Raw genomic sequence first — 26,293 nt, 5'->3', positions numbered from 1 at the left:
CAATGTTGATAACAGGTTGGTGCTTGCACATAAATTTCCATGCAAGCCATTTAGGGTTGAGCTTCGTGCCCGGGTAAGCTTCAAATTGGATTTGATAACCGGCTCAAGTGGCATTTATCTAAGTTCAAGCCCATTGTGGACTCTGAATGTCCAGGTGGTTGAAATCTTAAAAGGCCATCCCCATCGTGGCGGCCCTTTCTTTGTTCTTATTTTAGAACTATTATATATTAATTCTTAAATTCTTTCTTATTTTTGTATTAATTCTTTAATTTCTAAAACTTATATATCGATTGCTAAAATATATATTCTTTAGAATTTAGATGTATTAGTCTTTCTGTTTGCCTACTTTAATCTGATTTCTAGATCCTTGTTTGTCTTTTAAGAGCAAAATATAAAATTTAAAGATTTTTTAAGCTATATTTTTTATTATATTAGTGTAACTCATGGATTTATTGAGATCCATTATGAGTTGGTTGATTATAAAATTATCAAATCAACATTTTTAGGTCCAATAAATTCTTGAAAGACAACTCCTTGAAGATAAGCTGCCAACTAAATATGCTAATAATTGTTGGCATATTTAAATGAATTATCAAATATAAAAATGGAATGTCATAGAAAGGTGCAAGCTTTTCTTTTGCCTAATTTTATTTTTTTAACAAAAACTCCTTTAACTTGGTAACGGTTTCTATGTTTTAATCCATCAAGAGTCGAAATTGGCTCCAACCAGAAAAACACAAAATGTAGATCTTAGCTATGTGCAGTATGATTAGAGATGGGTCCGGAGGTATATGCCCAAACAAAACACAGTGACTCTTAACATTCACAACATAGCTCTATAAGAGCGCATGCTATCAACCAATACAGAAGAAAAAGATTCCATCCACATATGAAACAATTCACTCTTCCTATGTAGAAGTTAGGGTTGTTCCTAGTTATTAAATATTCAAGAAGAAATGATGCGACGGGGGAAAATAGCCCAAGATAGTGTGGAACAAAATCTCTTCTATCTTTCACATGCCTGTAAAATTAATTTGTCCTTATAATTGAGCCTATAAAGTTTCTTTACATCCGAAAAGGCATGGAGGGACCGACGGCACCCGTAAATTAGAGATCATATGCTTGTAAGCTTGTGGTAGATTTTCTTTTTTTGTATGTGTAATGTGAAGGAAGGCAAAAGGAGGCAGAAGGAGCCACCGGCTTTCTATTGAAGATTAATTGTATTTACAACAGAGATGAGGGAAAGAGATGAGTTACATTATCAAGGGAGGAGATGAACAAATGCAAGAAAAAATAGCTAAATGGTTCCAAGTATTTGATAATAATGACAGAATTTTAATGTTCGTAAAAAAAAGCAATGGAGGGAAAAACTTCATCTAGACCAACAAGCAAGAGCATTTATTATCTAAAAGTTCCAACTTGTGGTGGATGTCACCAGTAACTTCACCTATTTCTAGCTTTATAACCAGTGTAGACGAAAAAATTGAGGAATAATATTCAGCTGTAGTAATTAAGAACACTTAAAGGAAAAGAAGCTACAGATTGATCAGTAATTAGAACTAAATAAAGCTTTAAATTATTGGAATGTTATTGAATGATATGTTGTTCTTGACTCAATTGGCAACAGGATACGCCCACCAAAATTACAGGCCACTGTGGTGGAAATGGATATAAGCTTCACTGGGCCTGCATACTTGCTCGAGGACTGTATGCAAATCACCTTCCTTTGCAAGTAGCAATTAGGGTGATCCTAGTTGCAGTGGTGATGAACTCGGCCATGCATGGAGTCCTGTTGTTTCGCGTCCATCGGACCCAAAATGATGCTGCAATAAGAACATCCAAGGAGCTATAGAATATAATCACATTAGACAGCTTCAAATCATTGAAATGTAGTTGACTAATAATAGGTTAGTTGATCTCTAACATAAACATGGTCCCACAAATAGATACAGATATCAAAGGTATTATCAATTATGGAGGCGCACAGAAGAGATTATTGGCTAGGTAATGGTTGCTAATTGCTGGACCAGTTCACAAGAGGATGCAGTTGGAAAAGATACTTAACTGCACAAACCACCAGAGCTTTCTTAGATCCACTGGCCTATCAACAAGAACCGAGCTAGCATGGCAAACCCGTCGTGCCGAAGCTAGTACTGGTTATTAATTAGCATGGAGCTTGTAGCCATGCCTGAAGCCTGGATGCTTCATCAGAATGGGAGTAATGGTGAAAGCAGCCATGGCCAAATTGTGGAGCTTTGGGTGCATGAACACAAGGGTAGGCGTTTTTTTTTTTGGGGGGGGGGGGGGGGGGGGGGCGACAAAGCGATCAGGAGTACCAGACCACCACCGTTATGCTACCTGTGTCTTCATGCACATATATATACATGTCAATGAGAAAGCTAGATGTGCATCATCATGCGTGTGTGTATGAGAGAGATGGTATGGGCGGTCCCGAAATGGTTCCTAGGTTATCTTTAACATTCATGCAACTAAAGTTTGTTCTAAGATAGTTTGGAAGTCTGTTTGCGATGAAATATAGTGTCATATTTCTGGTTCATTGTAGGCATATTCCTGAGTCATTTTAGCTATGTAGCTTTAAGCAGCTCTGAAGTGCTGAGCTGATTCTGAGATACATCACATCTTGCACCCAGTTGACAAGACAATGATTACAGAGATTTAACACCTTGATATGACCATGCATGAGTAAGCTTCACTAGAACTTGTTAGAATGTATATGATGAAATAATAACAAAACAAAAGAATGTCAAAATAATAAAAAAAAATCAATCTAGAACGTAATATCATTTTCAGACAAGTGGAACAAGATTTGAAACCTTAGCAGGCCTACGATTTTTCAAGTGTAGTTAAAACTTGCTCCAGGACTGTTTTGCTTAAATAACAATAAACTAAAACAAGGGCCCGAAGAAGTCTGAGTATGGAACTTATATGTCAAATTGAAGCTGGCAATAAGTCCATACGGTATGCACAAAAAGGGATTTCAGGAAACAAACTCATCTCAGTGATATCAAAGAGAAGAAATGCCCTTTGCCTACATTATTCCTAAATGAAATATCAATCTGGATATCTTGGAGTTACCTTCATCTTGTACCCATTTTCAAGAACTTTAAGTTGTTCAAGACTTCAAGGTCTTCCTCTAGTTGCAGGGGAGTGGGTGGAAGCTGCGGAGAGATCCTTACAAACTTTGAATCAAAGCTCTGGCCAGACACAGGAATGCTAATATTATTAGGAAACACTGCATGACATCAATACGTAATTGATATTGTCATGCAATAAATAAATGCTAACTATAAATACAATCGGACAAACATCCTGATGCAAATTGTCACGCCCCGGACCCGGATCCGTGACACGGCCGTGCTATTGCCGACTACCGCCCACAATAGCACGCAGCCTCATACCTGGGTAATAGGGTAGTCAAACCAACCAAATCTTTTCATATGAAAGCATTCTTAGTACAACCTACTGGTCAGTACCCAAATACAGAGCTTCTATGTAGTTTATATACACAAAAGTATACTTGCTTTACCCCAAAAGAAAGAAGCGCTAATACCAAATTAACGTGTCTCTGGCAGCTATCAGTGGTGAGGATCTGAAAGAAAACGAAACATAAACAGATGTGAGCTACACGGCTCAGTAAGTAATCCTGCATAATCCTACCGGATCAACCAGTAGACTAAACATGTAAATCAGGGTTTTGAGAAGCTGACATGCATGTTTATCTAATAATCATCCTGGCATAATAAGTATGCAATTTAAACAAAGCAGTAGTGCAAATCACAAAATTTTCATATTATATGCATATGAAACCGTGCCCCCCGGCCGACCCTCCGGCTCCCCTTCTTCTCCTCCGGCCGGATCTACGGCCTCCTCTCTCTCTCGGTCACTCCCTCTTCTTTTCTCTCTTCCACTCTTTTCCTCTCCTTTTCTCTCTTTCTCCTCGTTTCCGACCGAAAGCCCTAGCCCTTTCGGCCTTTCGTCCCCACCGAACCCTCCGTCTCCTCCCTTTCTTCTCTCGCAGGCGACCGGGGAGACGAGGCTCCCCTCCGATCCATCGACCGAGGCGGAGCTTCCCCCCGGAGCACTGGTGGAAGAAAGGCCGGCCCCCCCTTCCTCTTCTCCGAAGCGATGCCGGAGAAGAGGAGTGCCGGGAAGTTGGGTCGCGGCTGGATCTCCTCCGGGAGATCTCCCCCTGCTCCGACCACGGTGGGGTAAGGCCGGGGTCCAAGAATGAAGCCTCTTCGGTCCGGTGAGTTCATTCTAATTTTTCCTCCTTGGTTCTTCCTTCCGGCACCACCACCCCTTGTCGGAGAAGAGGTGGTGGTCCGGCCGGGGCTGGCGGCCCTGTGGCCGCCTCTGTTGTCGTCCCGGCCAGATCTGGCGGCCCGGGTTGCCCCCCGAACCCCAAGGTACCCGCGGCCGAGGCCGCGGTGTCCGGTTCGTCAACAGGCCGAACCCGGTTGGGTTCGGTCCGGATGGTCGCGGCCTGTGAGTCCGCCCCGACCCAGGGATTGTGGGTTTTTCTCCCTCTCCTGTGCCGGCCTCCTCCCCTCTATGTCACTGTTGACACAGAGGGGAAGAGCACCCCACAGAGGGGTTTCTCCATGCTTTATAATTTTATTAACAGGGAGTCCATACCTGGTTTTAGTCGGGTGTAGTCGGGCAGTGCTTCCTCCCTGGTAGTCCCCCCTTCTTCAGAGCTTCAGGGCTCCTTGGCCTTAGGCTCCAGGGCTTCGGCTCTCTCTCTCGTTCAAAGTTTAGGGAGTCTGTGACTTGGGGTTGCCGGCAGAGGCTTAAATAATTGTTTAGAGGATGAAACCCCCCTCTGAGAGGTCCCATCCTCTCCTTTCCTCCATACTCCGGGACTGGCCGCCGCCCCCTGTCTCCGGCGCGCCGGCATCGGCTGCCAGCAGGGGGTGAGGTAACCCTTCCCTGTCGGTCTTATCCCTTCAATTTTTTTTTTTTCCGTACCATTATAATAACCATTAAAATAATACTGCCCATAGTGAAATTTGGGTCCAAACCCCTAACTGGGCCTACTTCTTATTGGGCCTAGTAGGTTCTGGGCCCGGACATTACATCCTACCCCCCTTAAAATAAATTTCGTCCTCGAAATTAAACATACCTTAGGTTCTGGTTTTTAAAAGTAGTCAACCATTGAGTCATCCTCGAGATCTCAGTTAGTCTTTCTCTCAGAGTACTTACTCCCAAGATTTCACATAAAGAATTACGACATACAAAGTCATGGCATTTCAAAACTTAATTCCTTCCATCTATGATATAGGAGTTCCTTTGATCTCTTCCAAAAGAGGACTAATCTTCCCACCTTAGATTTTAAATGCTATAATCCTTGGCCCAAGAAATTAATTGCTTTCGATTAAGTCCACACAAGAATCGTAATCGGCTTAATAGAAATAGGTGAGAGCATTAACATCAAACACTTTTCATAATCTATAATCCTCTTTCTTCTCTTGATTTTGCCTACAATTTAATGATCAACCTTTACCCTAGCAAAACTTCAAACCCCTTTCAAATAGGTAGATCGAAAATGTCATAGCTAGGAGTAAGGAACATTCCAGGTCTGAGCCCATCCAAGGCACCATCAATCCGTTAATACTAAATTTAAGATGCTCAAAATCTCCCAGGAGTTGCCAACAATAGAAAAACTCACTGGTGAAATTATATAGCTATCTCCAGATTATTCAGAGAATCAACAACACTTTTCTCCATTAGAATTCTAATTCAAATTTTTCAATAATTCTATTCATCAATACAGTTTCATCATTAGATCTTATCAAAAGAATAAGGTCTAACATTTTCAGATTTGATTCTTTTGGTAGGTGATCTAAATCAAACTTTTCTCTTATACACAAAAATCTACATCTCAATTCTGAATAAGAACTTCGAGTTTCTTTGTCGATACTGCTCTCGATTACCCGATCTATCACAAGATTAGATCATAAACAACTTCAATCCACCCTTGATAGATATTCATCAAAGTCAATTGACAACCTCAATTTCTTTCAATCGAATAAAGGATGGATATTAATTAAAAAAATTCAAGCTTCAAATTTAGGAGGGAGAAGGTTCATACCAACATATTCTAGATCCAAGATCAAAATCGATGATCTATTAATTCATGTCAAAAGATGCTAAGAAGTTTCTTAGCATGACGTAAAACTGGAGAATCTAGGATAGCACAGTGCTATCCAAAAATCAGAACATTCTCCTTTTATTTATCCAGAAAATCTTACTACACAAGAAAACAGATCAAATCTTTTGTTATTAAAACTTTCCGAATCAAAAGAATAATACTTCTGGCCAACTTAGATAAATAATTCAGATCACTATGTTTTCGCTGCGCATTCTGATCAAATTCCTTTGAATTCACAAATAACTTTTGATCAACATACTATTTGCCTACAAACAGAACTATTTAATTCCTCATCTGTATTTGCATTTCAAATCTTTCCTCCATCTTGATCGAATGTTACTTAGCCAAAACTTCTTTTTACTTTTCCATGAGCGAGCAAAGAAAGGGTATCCCAACATAAGATCCTCTTAAATAAGCGACAACGCTTTAAAATGAATTTTACATTTTCAACAACTTCATTCATTGAAAATAAGCCTTCTTTCCTAATACGAGATAAGCTCTCAAGTCATCTTAGGACATTTTAAGCTCGAAATTGTGTAAACTTCTGAAAATTATTTCTCAATATCCCAATCTTATATTAGGTATCTTTAAATTGCATGAACAATAATCTGCCCTACTTTAGCATTGCTAGAAGGTGATTCTGGATCTCACATCCCCGTTAAAAGAAAAGGATGTATACTTTTGTTGTAAGATCTCTATTTAAAAATCTTCTTCTATTGTACTCTTTCCACTAGACGATGATATGTGGAATTATCATCCATAACTTTCAGCTTCCTCATGAAACAATTTAAACTTGCTTCTTAGTGATAAACGAAAGCATTTAATAATTGCCCTTCTATTAGAGATGAAATAGTTTACTTCAGAACTTAGAAGCAGGGTCACTAAGTACAAACCCCTGAAACATCATGTGCTATTGGGCCTGTTCCCATATCAACTCTATTGCTGATTCCGCTCGCATTTCCTAATGACCCCATGTCATCATCATTTTCTCTTCTTTTTTTTTTTTTTTTTGGTCAAAACTTCAACTAATATTCATTTAATTGATTTATCACAGGATCACAAACTACTGCACTTTATCCATAGTAGAACATTTGAGCCTAAAATATTCTTCAACATTGAAAATTATTCTCGGAATTTACTAAATGATTTCCAATCAAAATATTAATCTTGCATTATAATTTGCAAAGATCTAATATTTCACATTCCAAGTAAACAAGGAGAAACTCTTAAATCTCATTCTCAAATATACTTTCTTTCTATATAATAGTTTCATGCATAATTGTCATACAAATTTCATCCCCGAAGAATATAAAACCTTTCCTTGTCCAAGCCTTAAACAACTTATGAATAAACCCTATCTTGTCATCAAAATAATTAACTTCAAACTAGAAGTATCATCCACAGTACCCAGTACCAAGTTAAACTTCCAATATCACCTATATACTGATACATAAATAATCACAATGTACTTTAATATTCCATGGCTAGTATTCCACTTAACATCAGTCAAAATCTAATTTAATCATAATCCAAAATACAAATTACTCCGTCGAGAAATCTCCAAAATAGCTTTTTCTTATTTTGGCATGGCTCGTTAGCATTCTGATTCAAAACACCAAAATCCTTAGTAGTCTTAAATCTTAAGCTCTAATACCATACCTGTCACAATCATGCCCCCAGAATGGCTTTGTATTAGCCCTAGCTTCTTTCTTTTTGTTGCTCATTATCACCTATCAAAATATTTGTGTCAAGCAATTTTCGTGACTGACCGATGATACGACCAATAAAATCTTTTCTTTCCTTTCCGGTTATGCGGAATCTCACTAAATGAGACTTAACTACCCATTTCCTTATTAAAGCTTAAAATTTTTACTCATGGTTAACCTATTGCTCTGATACCACTAGATGTCACGCCCCAGATCCGGATCCGTGACACGGCCGTGCTATTGCCGGCTATCGTCCCCAGTAGCACGCAGCCTCATACAGGGGTAACAGGTAGCCAAAAAGGATTCATCCTTATATATATATTAAAAGTTTGCAGTACAACCTTCAAGTTTGAAACCAAAAATACAGAACTTCTATGCTATTCAAATGTACAGAAGTATATAAGCTTCTCCAAAAATACGAAGCTCTGTAACAAAATAAAAACATATCTGATGGCGATCACTGGTGAGGATCTGAAAGAAAACGAAACATAAACAGATGTGAGCTACACGGCTCAGTAAGTAATCCTGCATAATCCTACCGGATCAACCAGTAGACTAAACATGTAAATCAGGGTTTTGAGAAGCTGACATGCATGTTTATCTAATAATCATCCTGGCATAATAAGTATGCAGTTTAAACAAAGCAGTAGTGCAAATCACAAAATTTTCATATTATATGCATATGAAACCGTGCCCCCCGGCCGGCCCTCCGGCTCCCCTTCTTCTCCTCCGGCCGGATCTACGGCCTCCTCTCTCTCTCGGTCACTCCCTCTTCTTTTCTCTCTTCCACTCTTTTCCTCTCCTTTTCTCTCTTTCTCCTCGTTTCCGACCGAAAGCCCTAGCCCTTTCGGCCTTTCGTCCCCACCGAACCCTCCGTCTCCTCCCTTTCTTCTCTCGCAGGCGACCGGGGAGACGAGGCTCCCCTCCGATCCACCGACCGAGGCGGAGCTTCCCCCCGGAGCACTGGTGGAAGAAAGGCCCGGCCCCCCTTCCTCTTCTCCGAAGCGATGCCGGAGAAGAGGAGTGCCGGGAAGTTGGGTCGCGGCTGGATCTCCTCCGGGAGATCTCCCCCTGCTCCGACCACGGTGGGGTAAGGCCGGGGTCCAAGAATGAAGCCTCTTCGGTCCGGTGAGTTCATTCTAATTTTTCCTCCTTGGTTCTTCCTTCCGGCACCACCACCCCTTGCCGGAGAAGAGGTGGTGGTCCGGCCGGGGCTGGCGGCCCTGTGGCCGCCTCTGTTGTCGTCCCGGCCAGATCTGGCGGCCCGGGTTGCCCCCCGAACCCCAAGGTACCTGCGGCCGAGGCCGCGGTGTCCGGTTCGTCAACAGGCCGAACCCGGTTGGGTTCGGTCCGGATGGTCGCGGCCTGTGAGTCCGCCCCGACCCAGGGATTGTGGGTTTTTCTCCCTCTCCTGTGCCGGCCTCCTCCCCTCTATGTCACTGTTGACACAGAGGGGAAGAGCACCCCACAGAGGGGTTTCTCTATGCTTTATAATTTTATTAACAGGGAGTCCATACCTGGTTTTAGTCGGGTGTAGTCGGGCAGTGCTTCCTCCCTGGTAGTCCCCCCTTCTTCAGAGCTTCAGGGCTCCTTGGCCTTAGGCTCCAGGGCTTCGGCTCTCTCTCTCGTTCAAAGTTTAGGGAGTCTGTGACTTGGGGTTGCCGGCAGAGGCTTAAATAATTGTTTAGAGGATGAAACCCCCTCTGAGAGGTCCCATCCTCTCCTTTCCTCCATACTCCGGGACTGGCCGCCGCCCCCTGTCTCCGGCGCGCCGGCATCGGCTGCCAGCAGGGGGTGAGGTAACCCTTCCCTGTCGGTCTTATCCCTTCAATTTTTTTTTTTTTTTCCGTACCATTATAATAACCATTAAAATAATACTGCCCACAGTGAAATTTGGGTCCAAACCCCTAACTGGGCCTACTTCTTATTGGGCCTAGTAGGTTCTGGGCCCGGACATTACACAAATTTGATAGCATAAAAATATCCTGAGTAGAACACAAACCTGAATGCCCAAATGATGAAGTAGATAGGGAAACTGTGGGTTGACTTTTCCTGACCTGAAAAAAGTGCAAACAAATGAAAAATAGAAATGCATGAATCAGGATATACCCACAATATCCCATGACAGAACATTTAAACCAAAATACATGAACAACTCACTTGTTATATGGGATCAAACCCCTTGAGAAGTAAATTGCATAACCAGGATTATCCACCACGCACTTAACCCAGTTTGGGTCAAGTCCATCTTCAGGTTTCAAGAATGTGACAGCAGTACTGAAAACTGCATCAGGAGCACACCGCTTACCACAATGTACTTCAGTTAAATAAAGAATAGAAACATATAATTTTTTTACAAAAAAACAATGCGGAGTAATGTATATTATTCCTAACCTAAAATATATAGAACTTCTGTCTGCATGATGGTGCAGCAGACAATGAATCCTTACTATTTATCATTTAATTGAGACTTGGAAAAGAGTTGGTACAGATTTTGACCATGTTAAACATCAGTTGCTTTTATCTGATAGAAAGGAAGTCTCATCATATAACTGCAAGTTAAGACATCTGCTTTTGTTATCCTTCTAGAGCATGCACTTAAACTAGCTCAACAGCCTTTGATCTAAACACACCTAACTGCAAGTGTAGGTTGATTCATCTATATTAAGATGATTTTTTGAACTGGATCACATAGAGTTTAAAATCTAGTAACATTAATAGTGGGCTGTAGATGCTTCTCAAATAGTCAAAATATACGCCGCGGTTCAACAAGAAGTAATCACTGTGATTTCAAGGATGGTTAAACACGTAGTCAAGAGGCCAGACAACAAACTCTCAGATTTCTTACAACCAGGAAGATTACTCACAAATAAGAAGCTTTCCTGTAACAGAATTACCCTTTAGGAAACAACATACACACAAAAAAAATTTGCTGCCCAGAACTTGTAGAAATTATCATACATACCAACTTTGTTCTACACCCAGAATGAAAATAACTCATACTATCACAATTGTCATTAGTTGGTCCAAGATATATAAATTATATCATTTATTTTCCAATTGCCAATTACAGTCCTTTTCCATTTTTTTGATCTTTCTTCTTTTACTTTTATTTTCTTTGTTCAGTAGAAATAATAGGACTACAGATGCGAGTCCAAGCCCAGATGGAAATATAAGATGGCAAAACCCTACTTCTTAGAGGTGTTAGTGCATAATGAGATTGAGAAAGATCAAAAGTGTAGAAGGCAAAAGAAATTCTCCACATGATTCTTAAAGTAAACATTTCTCAGTTCAAGAGAAACCGAATGTAGCCTTAAACTAATTACTTAACTGGAAACAACGAAATATATACAAGGAAGAAACAAAACCTAATAAAAGATCATCAAGTATCTGCACGTAGCCATGGCTGCTGGAAACACTGATCGAGAATTCAAGTCAAATTCCATCAAATTTATGATCTCATATCATGTCTTTTGTTTCAAATAAGAATAATAAAAGATCATCGAGTATATGCACGTAGCCATGGCTGCTGGAAACACTGATCAAGAATTCAAGTCAAATTTATGATCTCAAATCGTGTCTTTTGTTTCAAATAAGAAATTATAGGAGACTCAAGCTGTAATTTATATAAGCACATGCATGAGAGAGAGAGAGAAAGAGAACTAAAACAGGAACAACAAAAAAGGGAGCCCCAAGTGCAAAAGGTAGCAACTAGATCATATAAACAAAATGAAACAGCACACTAAATCCTATAAGCAAACAAAGAGTAAAGTTGATCCACTGAAAATTTGGCAACCATGATAATGAGGACATTATGGAGGTACCTCAAGTTTATTGAACCCAAACTTCATTTTAAAAAAAAGGAATGGAGAAATCCAGGTTCACTTAAATGAAAGGGAGGAAAAGAAAAACATTAATACCATTTAACTGTAGTTGCAGGTATTTTATGTAGTCGGTTTAAAGATAAAATAAAAATTTTGCATACTTTTAATTCCAATCTATTTTCAAGGTTGGTTTTAGGATTAGCTTCCACATTCAGAGTCATAAAATCCTGATATCATGCATTCATTTTGTTTCTACAAGAAAAATCAGGATGCATTACTTAATTCCTAGGATTCATTATAAATTCCAAGGTTTGGAAAAAACTATATGAGAATAAAAACTTTGGGTTAAACATGTTTTCTCCATCATGAAAGCTGTTAGCGTTATATATAGGCAAGGTGTCCTGTCCTTGTTTGTTTTTGTGAAATAGGGAAATCCAATAAATGTTGTTGAAAAATGGTCAGCATAGGCAGCACAAGAGAAGTTGATACTCCTCCAGTATCTGGAATGTAATGGCTGATAAAAATTCAGAATATCTAATACAACCTATATATAAATAAAGACAAGAGTTTCAGCAAGCAATGTGCAAGTAACAACCTGCAAAGCCCTAACAACACCATCTATTATGTCTGGTATAAGAGGCTCATCTCCTTGGATATTGACAACAATATCATAATTTTTTCCATGCTTCTGAAGTGCTTCATTACAATGTTCGGTTCCTGCAGATAAAACAAAGCTCCTGATAATATATAAGTAACCTTAGGTATTTGGAAAAATAGAGAAAACAAGAAGATACCATTTTTGTACGATTCTGATGTCATTATCACATCAGCTCCAAATTCTCTACAACATTCTGCAATCTTTTCATTGTCCATTGCCACAACTAGTGGCATAGAGGGGAAAACTACTTAGGGTAAAAGTAAACAAGGCAAAGCATCAAAGCGAAAGAGATGTTCAGATACTGCATTACCATAACTGCCACCACAAGCTTCTGAAATAGAACACCATGTCCTTGCAGAAATTGTTGTTTTGCATAGCCCAAGGGAGCCAGCCAAGCTCATCAGTTATAGCCTAGGCTTTTTCCTAGTTTCTCATGCCATGATGAGCACACGTGATAGCACAAAGTATAAATTTCTTCTCCTTTAATTGATTAATCACTGACTCTGTACACAAAATTTCAACTCTTTAAATCCTCATCTCTCCAATCTCCACTTATTTTATCTATGAAGGCAAGTTTAAATGCTGCTATGTTCATAATCCCAAGTTTCACATGAGTTTCTTTATATGCCTCAAGATAGATGTAGGATAACATAAACAGTCTGCAGTTAATAATTAAGACTTCATATTACAATCATTTTCCTCAAAGGAACAGCAACTTCTATGATCAAAATTTTTTTTCAGCTCTTCCATTTTGTTATCGAGAAAGTTTTGTTTCATTTTAATCAAAATATAATGCCATTTACTACTAAATAATAATATTAATCTGTTGAGCCTATGATCTCAGTTTTTTGATTAAAAATATGAACTTGGTTATCATCTATAAGTGGTCCATCCAGATGCTAAATCTAGTTGTATAGAAAGGTCCTTAAGAGATAAAAATTGCACCACACAGAGTATAGTACTATTATAGGCATCGTACAAACTGAAAACAGAAAGTGCAAGTAAGTAATCACACATACCAACAAGCAAACTTTGCTCTCTCCCATGTTCTCTATAAAGTCATTATGAAGAGTTAGTGGAACAGAACAGTCACACAGGATTCAGCAGAAACTATCAGAAATACAAATGAAGGTGAAGGCTCAAATTATATATCACCAACAACGCATTAGAGTATTATTGTAATTGTGGAATCTCCAACAATTCCATGAATCGTGATGGAACCATGCAATGACACGCAGATCTGCCAATCATTAGAGATTAAGTTGAATCTAATAATTCCAAAACCCTTATGTGTTGAAATCACTATTTGTCCCAAAAGCTAAGCTGATAGGATGAGGTAGATTTATTTATATATTTTATATTTTCTTACACTCCCCCTCACATGTGGGCCGGACTTTTCTTTTAATGGGTGAACCCAACATGTGAAACTTTTTTAATAATATGAAATTTTCGGCTAAGATCAAGTGTAGTATCTGTTCTTATCGGTTTAATATATGATATGTGGGCCATCGGCCCACCATGATATTAAATTAATTTTTTGTGGGGGAGGGCCCATCATGGTGGCTTGCCATCGGGGCCCTCAAGCGTCGCCCATGCGTTGCACTACCGTACAAGCCTGGCGCACCCCTACCAGGTATCAAAGCAGAGGTTCTGAGTTCGAACCATGTCTTTGCACTCTTTAACCCCCTTATTAAAAAAAATTTACATGTTGGGCTCGCCTATTAAAAAAAAAACTCCGGCCCACATGTCAGAGAGAGTATAAGAAAATATAAAATATATAAATAAATCTACCTCATCCTATCATTATGTTCATGTTACAGTACCTAATCAGTGGAATAATAATTCTGAATAATAAACATAAGTCATTTACAACATTTATTCATTTATTTTTATATCAGATTACTAGACAAAAACGGATATATTTTTCCATTTTAGCCTTTTTCTCTACACAATTAGTTCATGTCCAGAAAAGCATTTTCTCTGTGTGCAGTAAACCAATCAAAATTATTCACATCAGTTTAATGAAACGTCAGCAAAGATGAAGGCATACGAAGCTCGCACCAAAGACAGAACAAAGTCGTTCCAGCTAAAATGTTTGTAGCTCCATTTCCCTACTTAGGGTAAGCAAGCTCACGCCTTTTTCCCTTTTTCACAGTAAAATCAAAACAGCAAGCATTCAACAACACTCTGTAATATTAAAAAGGACGAGAACTTTAACCAAAACACTGTATCAAAGCCTAGATTGGACCTCAAACCTGGATCATGGGTTTCCCGAGGATCCAGACCAGGAGTTTCCCCTCGAACCGCGAGGAGGCAGACCGGGCAGGGATGATCCCCACCACCCGGCTCCCATCCTTCCTGAACCACTTGAAGTACACCGCGGCGTGGGCCGGGGGCGCCAGCCGCCACCGCCACTGCCGCTCTGGCGACCAGCGCGTGGACAACCCGGGTCCTGCCGCTCGTCGCCGACGAGGGAGAGCAAATCGCCATCGATCCCTTCACTCTACTGAGGGGAAAATACTCGAACTTTGAGAGACGGGGGAGTCGGAGTTGCCGGGAAGAAATAGTAGAAGAGATTGGTGGAAAAAATCTCCTCGGTTCCAAGATCACTTGCACGCTTGACGTCGGTTTCCGAGCTACCCCATTATTGACGTCTCCTGCGACAATACTCTTTAGGACATAAGAAAATGATGTTTTTTTTCCACTATAAAAAGTTGTAAGTATGAATAATTGAGCTAGAATAAATTGGTGAAGGCATAATTTTGCATCACTACCATCTCCATATTATGGAATGCTTGGTGATTGAATTAAATTTCTTTCATCTTGGGGCGTCAATTGATCACGTTAGATTAGATTCGGATGAAATTGTACACAGAATAGGTCAAAAATTTGTTAATTTGAATCCAACCCATCCATTAAATAAATCAAAATCTAAATATAATTAATTTATAAAATAAATAATTTAATTTAATTTTATAATGAATTAAATTAATTTAAATGGATTAAACGATTAAGCTGTCACCGCCTCTACTTCCATCAGGATGCTTCAGATCTATTTAATTAAGACTTTTTTTACAGTACATAAGTAATAACTTATGCATGGAACTAGATCTCACTAGTTGAAACCCAAACTAGTGGATCTGAGATTATGCGAATCTACTACTAAATTTTGTGTTGATGTCATGTCGTGAATATCGCTTGGACTTTGGATGCTAAGATGTCCGACTCAACAATCTAAAGTCACAAATGTATGATCATCAAAAATAAAGGTAGACTGGATTCAGTGATTGACTCCTCCATGTTGATTGATTGGATTTAGAGAGTAGACAGCTTTGGAGATGACCACCCATTCATCTGTGAGATACGCAGACTGGTCCGAAAGTTTACATCTTTTCAGATAGCACATGTGTTTATAGTCCGACGATTCAAAGAATTCATCTGGACGACGTTGACAATTTTACCTCTTTTTTTATATATTTTACTTTTGTTTGGCTTGGCAGAATGTACTCACCTTGGAGATATATGAAATGCCTTTAAAAAAAAAAAAAAGAATGAGAGGCGTGACGTGTTTGAATTTAGTAATGCAAATAGAAAGATTTCGACAAGTAGGAGAACCAGCTCAAAGCCACCATACCTGCCACCCAAGCTGTGTGCTCCCCCCGTTTAATTGGCCAAAACAGGAAGCACCAAAGAGGATCATGGGGCGGCAAGTTTTCTGAGTCTGGATGCTTAAAGTGTATCCTTTCAGACTCACGGGATGCTGATGATATATTTGACTTTTATCCTCCGTTGGTAAAAAATTGTTGGGGCAGACAAACTTCCAATATTATGTTCAAATCCTTGAAGAATGGATAACATTAGGTAATCATCCTAACCAACCAAGCACTACTTAAAAATGGTAAATAAATTTACTAGGGTAGGAAAAAAAAATTTAAGCATGTTAAAGTTATTTTAGAGGTAATTACAGTTTAATCATCTGTGGTAATGTTCGAATTTAACTTAGCCCATATATGGTTTAGAAAGTAACACCTAATCTACCTTAGCTCATGTCCATTTGATACCGAGCCACTTTGTTACCCACATGTATAAGATAATAGTCCCTATACTGATCAAGTGTTTATTTTTCATATAATTTTAAAACTCTTTCCATCCTAAATTACTAAATTGAATTTTTTTATATCAAATCAAAACTTTTTTTTACAAAATCGAAGGGGAAAAGCAAGCAAAAAACCAACAAGAAAGTATATTGCAATTTTTTTAAATATTAGATTTTATGAGATGATATCTTTTCGTTTTTCAAGAATTAATATATGAAAATTGAGAAATTAAAAAAATATCAATACTGTAAACTCTCATTATTAATATTAATATTCACCAGTAAATTTTACAATATCTTCTGATAGTATCTGTATAAAACCATATCGAATCCTTCATGAAGTATAACCTAAAATTATTTTTTAAAATAAATAAATAATTTAATAACCCAATTATTATCCAACATGGAGCAACGAATTTAGTGACGGGGAAGTTTATTGATATTGGTATTACTGATATCATCATCAATTCTCGGTAAGCTAAGTCTTTGATTGCTAATGGTGGTTCTAGATGGGCAGTGGCTAAGGCGTTATTTAAAAACCTTGGCCGCGAATGATCCTTGCGGTGTAGGTATAAAAAGGCGCTTATCTCCGCCGACCAACACGTGTCTCGCATAGGTTATTCCGCACAACCTTTTCTCTCAGCCACAACCTCCGATAAAATTAAAATATGCCGCACCCAAGTCCTTACCATCCCCTTCTATTTTGTCTTATTCACGGGTCTCGCCCAGACAAAAGTTCTCTGAAGGAACATCTTAAACTCCACTGGACTTTATTTAAAGCGTGGAAGCCAAGTCTCCGCCTCCATCGCGGTCACGTCTATTTATAATAATAATACAGAACTCATCGGCGAAAGAACGATTGGTAGCTGCGCGTTTCTCGTCTACTTCTTGCGCCAAGAAAGAAGAGAGAGAGAGGCGAGAGCTGTGGAAAAAAAAATCTAAAACGCTAACCCTAAGTCTTGACCTCTGCGGCCATGGCTTCTGGTGGATCTTCTGGGAGAGCTGGCTTGGGCTCCCAATCGTTTGATTTCGGATCCGATGATGTTCTCTGTTCTTATGACGACTACGCCGCCCAGGATAACTCCAATGGGAAGCGATCGGATCCCCCGAGGAAGGTGTCTACCTTCCCCTCTCTTCACGTTTACGATAGTTAGGGATAGGTTGATTTTTGTTTCTTTGATTCGATTGCTCTTTGTTTGCAAGAAATTGCTTGTCTTCTGATTGTCGAGTCCTCTGGCGTCGGATTGGATTTGAAATGGATAGTCTGGATCTTTATTGGAAATCAGCGATGGATTCTGTGTTAATTTGATGATCGTTTTGCTGCCCTCTAAATATTTTACTGGATGCATGGGAAAATAATCGGCTTGGATTTTGATGAGGAGCTATGTTGTGGATCTCGTCGAATCAGTGCTCCTCCCGTTTGTGCTGGCTGACGACCCAATAGCTTGTGAAATTGTTTATTTTCGTTTATTTTCTTGATGAGAAGTATCTTTCTATCATGTTTTTGATTATTAAAATTGTTTAATTTGGATTCAGTTTCGAAATAACAAATATGTTCGCTTTCTAATTTTAGTAAATATTCTATCACGTGCCAGGTCTGTAGGGTTTGCAATTTTTTATTCGGAAATCAAATGGTCATCTTTGTTTAAAATAAATGGGCTTCTTTTCAATATATAATGTTATATTGAGATAAAGATCTGCTTAATAGACAACAGATTACGTTAAATCGCATAATTTTTCGATTAACTTATCTCCTGTATCATTAATCAGGATTTCCATGAAATGGGAAGACCGTTGGTTAATATTTATGAGCAGGAGGATTATTCCAAGGAGGAGATGATAGCTGCTGTTGAGAAGTGCATGAAGAAATATGCTGATAATGTACTCCGGTTTCTTGAGGGAATTAGTGGGCGCCTGTCACAGCTGGACTTACATTGCTACAAGATTGAGCGTTCAATAGGTGAATTTCGATCAGATGTTATTCGGGATCAGAATGAGGCAGAAATGAAGTTCAAGTCTCTTGAGAAGCATCTCCAAGAAGTAAGTTTACATTTGATCTGAAAATTATTGTTCTCCTGAGTGTCAGATTGTTTTTTTCCTGCAGTGTATCATTCCTGACCTATATATATGGCTACTGGACAAACAAGGTTTGGTCATGTATCAGCTAGAAAGCGTCATTTACCCTGCAAAAGGATCAGTTTGCAAGCCTTAAATGGAAAATACAGTATTCCCTTATATGACCATTGTCCTTTTCTATATTTGTTTTTGCTTACTTAAAGACTAGAGAACATTTAGTAGACTTGCTAAATGATATCCGGTAATGGTTGGGCTGACCTTTATCATCATTTGTCTAGTAAATTGGACAGCTTGTCCATATATTGGCTGGACCAATAAAACTGGTCTCAGAATTGGTTAGATTCATTCTGATTGAGCCTTTATTGCTTAACTAGAATCTCTATAGTCTTCCAATGTATATATTACCAAGTATATCTACCACTATAGCAGTCATAAGAAGTCCAGCTGAGATTCAGTCTATGCTTCTTCCTGCCTAACTTCATAAATTATTAAAGTAAAGACATATATTTGCTATGTTATCAGAACCAAATTCAACCACAATTTTGTATGACTTGTGTCCATTAAAAGCTTGAATACTTTGTCGTCTTTGTTAGAAAATTAAATTGTTCACTTGATGATAGTATTTTATCTTCAGTAAGGGTGCAACTAAAAGTGTTGCTTTTAAATTACATGAGTTTCCTTTTTTAACATATGCCATAACACTGATTATCAGCTGAGTTACTATACTAACTATTGCCTGTATCTTTGAATAATATCTTGAAACTAACCTCAGGAACTTGCATGATGTAACTCTTAAGTTGCAAGAAATCATTTAAAGATACAGTTATTGTTGATACAACAGAAAGGACAGTGAAATAGGATGGATAAAGTTAATTCAAGAATCATGATAGATGGACAACCTTGTTCATTTAGTAATGGATGGCCTAGTATATGCCCTGCGCAAATGGTTATGCCACTAACTCACACTTTTCATGTTATTGCTTGTAGTGCAATTTTTTCTAGGAAAGATTACAGAGACATATATGTGCTCTCTGTCCTTTTCCTGCCATTTTGCTCTATTATGCTGCATGTCAACTTCTTTCCATGTGTTTTTTTCCTTGATAATTATCATATCCTACATTCTTTTGTTCTTTTTCAGACTCATTGCAGGCAGATATGAGCTATTAAGTTATTATTTACCATGTTAGATATGTTTTTCATTAGTAGGTTGTTTGTGTTTGTTTTTATTTAATTTTGACCTTTTGACTTTGTGTTCTCATTTTCACAAAAGTAATTTCTAGGAAATATGGATAGGTCCTTTATCATGAATAGGTTACAGTTTTCTAGTTTTCGCTTAGGCTGAAAGGCAATGTAATAGACCCTACTTCTTGCCACATTGTCAACAATGGGCCACAGAGCTTAACCAATTGACTGTGCTCTAATTATAGTATTGCCAATGAATTGAACTTCACTTCACAAGAGGGTCTATATCCAGTGTTGGCCTGGTATTGTTGGCAAGTGATTGTTTGGAGGTTTAGGTCTTGCTATGGACAGTGGAGTGAATTAGTAAACCTTATGGATTAAATGTAACATTTTATTTCTTCATAGATCATGTTCTTATGAAAAAAAGGGAACAGTGCATTTTAGAGCCTTAAATATAGAATGACCATTTTAATGTATTCCAAGACATTCTTTGAGTGAGGTGCAGAAAAAATGATAAATTGATGAGCTGTCTATTTGTCCAATAGTATGTTTGAGTATGAATTTAAATTTTTTGTTCGATACATGTATATTTCTTTTTGTAAGTCATCTTAGAGGCAAATAAGTAAGCGAGATGAAAGTGATGCATGATATAAAGGATCTAGAATGTCTCTTAAGTTGTTTTGTACTTCATTATGGAACATAAGTCAAAATTTTCAAGGTGTCAGTCTTGTAGAAAAAGGTTATTGAGAATAATTGAAGTGATATTATGCTGAATATGAAAATCTTATTTGACAGAATTATTCGCAATTATTATACAAATTGAACTAGACAAGCATGGATCCTAGATCTGAATTGAAACTTCCTTTAGTAATTTTTACGAATAGTTTAGAACCTTGTGAGTTGGTAATTGTTTAATTTTTTTGGAGGTTCTTTAAAGGAACTTCGGACTTTTTGGAGTAACGATGGGAGATGCTAAACATACCAGCGTTGAATGAGATTTTATTTGGTGTAAGTGTGTTGAAATTTTTTCTATATTGTATATGGGGCCTAATACGTAAAGTTGAGGTTGGAGGATATTGCATTTTGTAATTGAGATACAACATTCCAGGTTGTTGTGAGTTGTTGTGAAGAGATAGGACTTCCTAACTAAAAGACAAAACAGAGGCAGTGGGACACAAGCTAAGGGTGCAGTTCTGAATTCAAACTTCGTGTGTCAATCCATATTATTAACATTCCATCTGCAACCCTGAGGGAGAGGAGACTTCCTTTTTCTTTCATATGGTGGCCTTTCTTTGTTAAAGTCCTTAGTTTACCTATTTCAGAAGAAAAAGGTCCAATAACTCTCTTTGACCTAGAGGTACTTCAGATATTCTGGAAACTCTTAATGATGAAAGATCAGAAGACTTTTATTTAGGAGAATTGTACTTAGTTCTACTTTCTTCATGCGAAGAACCAATATTAAGACTACCTTTTGTGTGAGCTGCTGAGTATGCTTGATCCAGTATGTGCATCCAAACTTGGTTTGCCAATGTTTTTTTATCCTGAAATGGTCAACTTGCAGTTTTACAACTGGTAGTTGAATGATATTATAAAAAGCCAAAAAACTGTACTGATTAGATTTGGATCCTTGTGGACTCAAAACTAATAAGTAGTTGGTTTCTTTATTGCCAGATAACCCATTTTATTGGTTATCATAACTGAAGGAGTTGGGATTAGATTGTATCTACAAGTTTTGCATTCATATTTTTATTTTTATTTTTTAGATGTCTGAGTCTTTCAACAATGTCAGATCTGCTTGAACATTCCTCCACCCAAGGGAGGTGCGGCTGGAAGAAAAGAGCCGCTGTGAAGTTTTGTAAATGTTGTAATTTGTCAACCTTTTTATATGACCAAACAGTCTTCATGGAAAGAATTTGTTAGGTTTCCTTGAATGTGGTACTTCATGAGTACTTGATGTTGAGTTTCATAGAGAGAATTCCTTTCCACCTAAAAAAGATGATTGAATAGTGGGTTATTGTATGGGACTGTTCTTCACTTAGAAAAGATGGTAGGATTTGGAAATTGAGAACTGCAAGCTTTTTTGAGAAGTCCAGTTAGGGCTCGAGGCTTCATTATCTTGAATTGTTTGTTCTCAAGGATTGAGAAATTTGTCCTGTAGCGTCTTGGACTGCGGTCCAGTAGAAATGGCTTGTCTCCTTACACTCTTTCCTGTGATGAAGTAGTTCTACTTTAGCAATTATTATTACTCCACTGTATTTGTTGCAAATGGTTCTGTCATTTTAATCAAGGATTGAGGTGCCAATGTTGGTGTCCATGCTGATCACCAACCTGTATGATTTTTGTCGAAGCACTCACCCACATACGTGCCAACATGCCCCTAGCGTTGCATGAAGACAACCAACACTAGCTGGGTTGCCGCAGAATTTGTCAACGGGCACTTAGTTACATAAAGTGGGTCGAGATCAGGAATCATTTTGATTACAGGTGTGGGAGACGCAGGTCTTTTTTGACAAAGAGAAAATAAATACGGAAACACTTAGGAAACAGGTGCAGGGACAAGTTTTTGGATACCCACACCCTAAGTGGAGTTTCCTGTTACTAAGGACTGGCATGGGTTGGCAGTGCTGGCACCTCAAACCTTGATTTTAATTTCTAATTTATAATATGTATCTACATTAGATGCCAATATTTTTCTTCATATAAAAGTTTCCTCTTTTTGGAGACTATTTTATGGCTTCATGACTCATGATGCTGCATACATGTGTGCTTTTCACTACCCCCAAGGTCTCATGTCTATATTTTACAATTAACATATGAGCAGTCATATAGTTTGAGGCCACAGTGTGAAAGAAAGTTCGCTCATCCATCTCCAATTTAAGTTTGCAATTAAGGAGAGGTAATGTTTACCAACTTAAGCTTCTACATGAGATAATTGAAGAGGTATGAATCTAAAACTATTTCTTACCGTGGTTTAGCAGAGTGGTCAAATTTGATGACCATGAGAAGAAAAATACAATCAAATTATGTTGATTCCATATATAAGAAATAGAGAAAGTATGACCTATGCAATAGACTTGAAGCAGGGTGGACTGGTGGAGGGTTTCTATGGTTATTGTTTGGTCATTGCATGCTTGTCGAGATGCATGGGAAAATTTCAAGGAGACTGAGGCAAAATGTGTTGTAATTAGTGTTTGGGAGAAAGAGGGTCAAGCACATCCAATATCCCTTCATAGATGAGAATGTTGAAGTAGATGTATGGTTAAATCAAATGGGATACTTAGAATCATATTCACTTCAGGAATTGCAAGAGTTGCACCCCTTGCACCCTTGATAATGTGGTGCAAAACCAGTTGTGGTGGTATGAACATGTATCAGATGTATAGTCATGTGATTGTAGTGACTAGAATTTGTCCTGAGAGGAAAAAAAAGAGGAAGTTCTATGACTAATTAGATCACAATTATGAGAAAAGATTTGAAATTATTTTTTAGACATTAGGGAGCATAATTAAGGGTGTGCAAGAAACCGGCCGAACCACGAACCTGACTCAAACCACTCTCTTCAGTTTGATTTATATCAGTTTTTTTTAATTCAGTTTGTTTGAGAAGGTCTTGGACCAAAAAAATTCGTTTCAATTTTGGTTTAAGTTTTTGTAAAAACCAATTCAAACTGACCCGGCCATACCCAACCCATATGTATATATATAAAAAAATATATATTCAAACTGTCCCGACCCAACCCATATATATGTGGCTATATATTTGTTTCATTTTTTTTACTTTTCATATTCTCTCTCATATATAAAATAGAATTTTTAAGTTTAGATTTAGCCCAGTCCAATTAGTCTAATCCATTGAACATCAACCCTATATAAAAAAATATATGTTTAGATTTAGCGTAGCCCATTTAGCCCAACTCAATGAACGTTAACCCGATAAATCAAACCGAATCGGATTTCTTGGGTCGGTTTTAAACGGTTTTTATAGATGGTCGGTTTGGTTTCGGTTTCGGTTTTAGAAAACCAGTTTAATCGGTTCAGTTTCGGGTATATCTCTAAATCGATCCGACCCATGCACACCCCTAGCTGTATTTGGAATGGGTTTTTAGAAAAGATTAAGCAGACAGTCTCGAACACTTGGCATGAAAAACATGATTGGGGTCCATTTAGATCCTAAATAGTGTTTCTATGTTGCTGACTAATAATTTAGATCCAATTATGCTCCTAACTTAGATTGCTATGATACATTAGTCACTCTTTACAGTTATGGATAGATTTTTCTTTCCCTTCATTGTTATGCAATTAGTCAGTTTAGATTCTTATAAAATTCGGTAAGTTTGAATATGCTGTCTGTTTTACTTCAGGAAGGTGCAACTCCCCTCCCCTTCTTTTTACTTTCTGTGAAAAAAAAATCCCAAGAAAATAAAGTATCCTATTTGCCCGACTGGTTCATTCTAAGCTGGATCTGCAAGCTCACTTCAAGATCAATGGCAACCATTTTTTTTTTTTTGAAGGAGACTACTATTTTTTCTTGCTAATTTTTTTGTTTGTTTTCTGCATGATATTTTTAGATGGATGTTAATTAGTTGTCTAAACTTTTTGTGCATGACATAGGTCCAAAGATCTGTACAAATTATGAGGGACAAACAAGAACTTGCCGAGGCTCAGAAAGAACTGGCCAAACTGCAACTTGGACATAAAGAGTCTACACAAAAGAATGAAGAGGTTGTTATTCCGTCATCCTCTGAGACCAAACAGCATGATGACAAGCCAGATGTGGCGAACCGACAGTTGGCTCTTGCTCTGCCTCACCAAACAGTCACTCAAGCATCTGCATTGCTTCCCATGCATCAGCCAGCACCTGTGCAACAAGGTCGCTATATATTGAACCAATCAGGCACATACTACCCGCAGCGCCAACCTTTGCATCAAGATCAACACAGCCAACCATTACAACCTGAGCTACAATATGTGCAACAGAGACCCCAAATTCAGGATTTTCCTGTCCAGGCCCCACAGCAGCAGCCTCAAATAGTAAATCAGACTCAGCAGCCATACCCTCAGTATCAGCAGCAATGGCCTCAGCAGGCTCATCAGTTTTCACAACAGGTGGTGCAACCACCAAAACCTGTTTCGCAGGCGCAGGCTGGACCTCAAGCTCCACCACACTCTTATCCTCCCTGCCCGCCACAATCTGCCAATCCTGTTCCTGAATCATACCAAGGCAGCATGGCTATGCAAGTTCCTTACACCACAATTTCTCAGCCTGTTGGGAATCGTCCTGAAGCTGTGCCATTTGGTTATGGAGGACCAGGCAGCACGGTGTCACAACCACTCCCTCAACATAGTTCACAACGGCAGCCACAGCCCCCAACTAGTCAGAGCTCTTTTGGACTACCTCTGCATAAGGGTGGTTATGTGGGCCCTGCACCTTACACACCACCATTGAATGCTCAGAGTTACAACACGATGTACAGCTACCCTCCAAGCATTGTTTCAGCTGCCCAGAATCCGCAACTGCCTTCTAGCAATGTTGGGGGGGTCCATCATCCTGGCTTACAGCTGATGCCCGCCCAGCCATATGGAGAAATGATTGAGAAAGCTGTTAGTATGGGATATGCAAGGGATCATGCTGCTAGTGCGATCCAGAGGATGGGGGAGAGTGGTCAGCCTATCGACTTCAATTCCCTGCTTGATAGGCTCAATGGTCAAGCTGGGGGAGCATCCCCACGAATATGGTCGGGCTAGCAGCGTGATTTTCGTGCAGAAATGGAGGCATAATCCTCAAGGAGGTGCTTTTTTTTTAATGATTCCTCCTAGTTATCGGATGTTTGAAAATAATCTTTTTAAGAGCATGATGGTTGTAAAAATACTAGTGGCTCTTCATATAAGTGCTCTCTTAATACTAGTGGTCTGCATGAATTTTGTCGGTGTTGTCAGAATCACGATGTAAATTCATGGTGAATGCAAAATTATAACTTAGAGCATGGTAGCAGTTGATATGAAGGGCTATCAGCATGGATATCTGTGTTTTGTAGTTTCCTTGAACCATTTAAATTGGATTGTATGCGATGCCTTCCATTTCTTTCCCCATGAATAACTACCGAGAGGTCAGTATTCCATTCCATCAACTTTTGTTGTTGCGATAGCGTTGTCATGCAAGCTTTGTACTGCTCGGTGGTCAGACATTTCGTGTCAACTAGACTGGATCACATGGTGATGCTGTTTTGTGACATTTTGCATCTAGACGTACAGATATGCTCAGAATGAAGGGCTCATCATTCATTTTTTTGGCAATAAACCCGCATGCAAATTGTGAAGCGTCTCTAAAAGGTTAGCTGGGGCAATCAACTGGCGCCAAGGTACCGCCCTCGACAACTTGCTAAAGGAACCGAGCGAAGTTTGTAAAACATTTCCAGTCGTACCAAAAACAAATTTGGAACCAAGATACCAACAGAGAATATATTACTATCATTATTTATTTTTTCTGCTCGCCAAATAAGGGGTGAGCTAATTACTGACGTTCACAACGGCTAGTATCCCGCCGCCGGAGGACTTCTCGGCGGTGTGCTAGGCGACGGGG

The 26,293-nt window shown here is 38.7% G+C and overlaps 2 protein-coding genes and 1 non-coding gene across 3 annotated transcripts; 2 read left to right on the top strand and 1 right to left on the bottom strand.

Annotated features, from left to right (window-relative positions):
* Positions 1 to 1,377: 1,377 nt before the first annotated feature.
* LOC103713195 (3-deoxy-manno-octulosonate cytidylyltransferase, mitochondrial-like) lies at positions 1,378 to 14,850 on the bottom strand. Its single transcript, XM_039132100.1, is given in 7 exon segments — positions 1,378 to 1,823; positions 3,097 to 3,144; positions 3,147 to 3,215; positions 9,881 to 9,935; positions 10,039 to 10,181; positions 12,298 to 12,419; positions 14,616 to 14,850. Coding segments are annotated over 7 exon segments (756 nt in total). The 3' UTR covers positions 1,378 to 1,739.
* On the top strand, positions 13,802 to 13,989 carry LOC113463112. The gene has a single exon (XR_003386828.2). It is a non-coding gene; the product is annotated as a U2 spliceosomal RNA (small nuclear RNA).
* Positions 14,851 to 17,266: 2,416 nt separating the features above from the next.
* Positions 17,267 to 25,774, top strand: LOC103713197 (putative cyclin-dependent serine/threonine-protein kinase DDB_G0272797/DDB_G0274007). Its single transcript, XM_008800026.3, has 3 exons — positions 17,267 to 17,571; positions 18,227 to 18,496; positions 24,325 to 25,774. The coding sequence occupies exons 1-3, from the start codon at positions 17,431 to 17,433 to the stop codon at positions 25,456 to 25,458; spliced, it is 1,545 nt and encodes a 514-aa protein (XP_008798248.1). The 5' UTR covers positions 17,267 to 17,430; the 3' UTR covers positions 25,459 to 25,774.
* The last annotated feature ends 519 nt before the right edge of the window (positions 25,775 to 26,293 follow it).

Source organism: Phoenix dactylifera, chromosome 11 (assembly GCF_009389715.1).
Source record: "Phoenix dactylifera cultivar Barhee BC4 chromosome 11, palm_55x_up_171113_PBpolish2nd_filt_p, whole genome shotgun sequence".
Taxonomy (NCBI): domain Eukaryota; kingdom Viridiplantae; phylum Streptophyta; class Magnoliopsida; order Arecales; family Arecaceae; genus Phoenix; species Phoenix dactylifera.
The sequence above is the reverse complement of the archived record's forward strand: the minus strand, read 5'-3'. Positions and strand labels throughout refer to the sequence as shown.

Coding starts and splice junctions, on each gene's coding strand:
- LOC103713197 (XM_008800026.3), top strand. CDS start 17,431: ATGGCTTCTGGTGGATCTTCTGGGAGAGCTGGCTTGGGCTCCCAATCG. Junction 17,572..18,226: donor GATCGGATCCCCCGAGGAAG/GTGTCTACCTTC, acceptor ATCATTAATCAG/GATTTCCATGAAATGGGAAG. Junction 18,497..24,324: donor TTGAGAAGCATCTCCAAGAA/GTAAGTTTACAT, acceptor TGCATGACATAG/GTCCAAAGATCTGTACAAAT.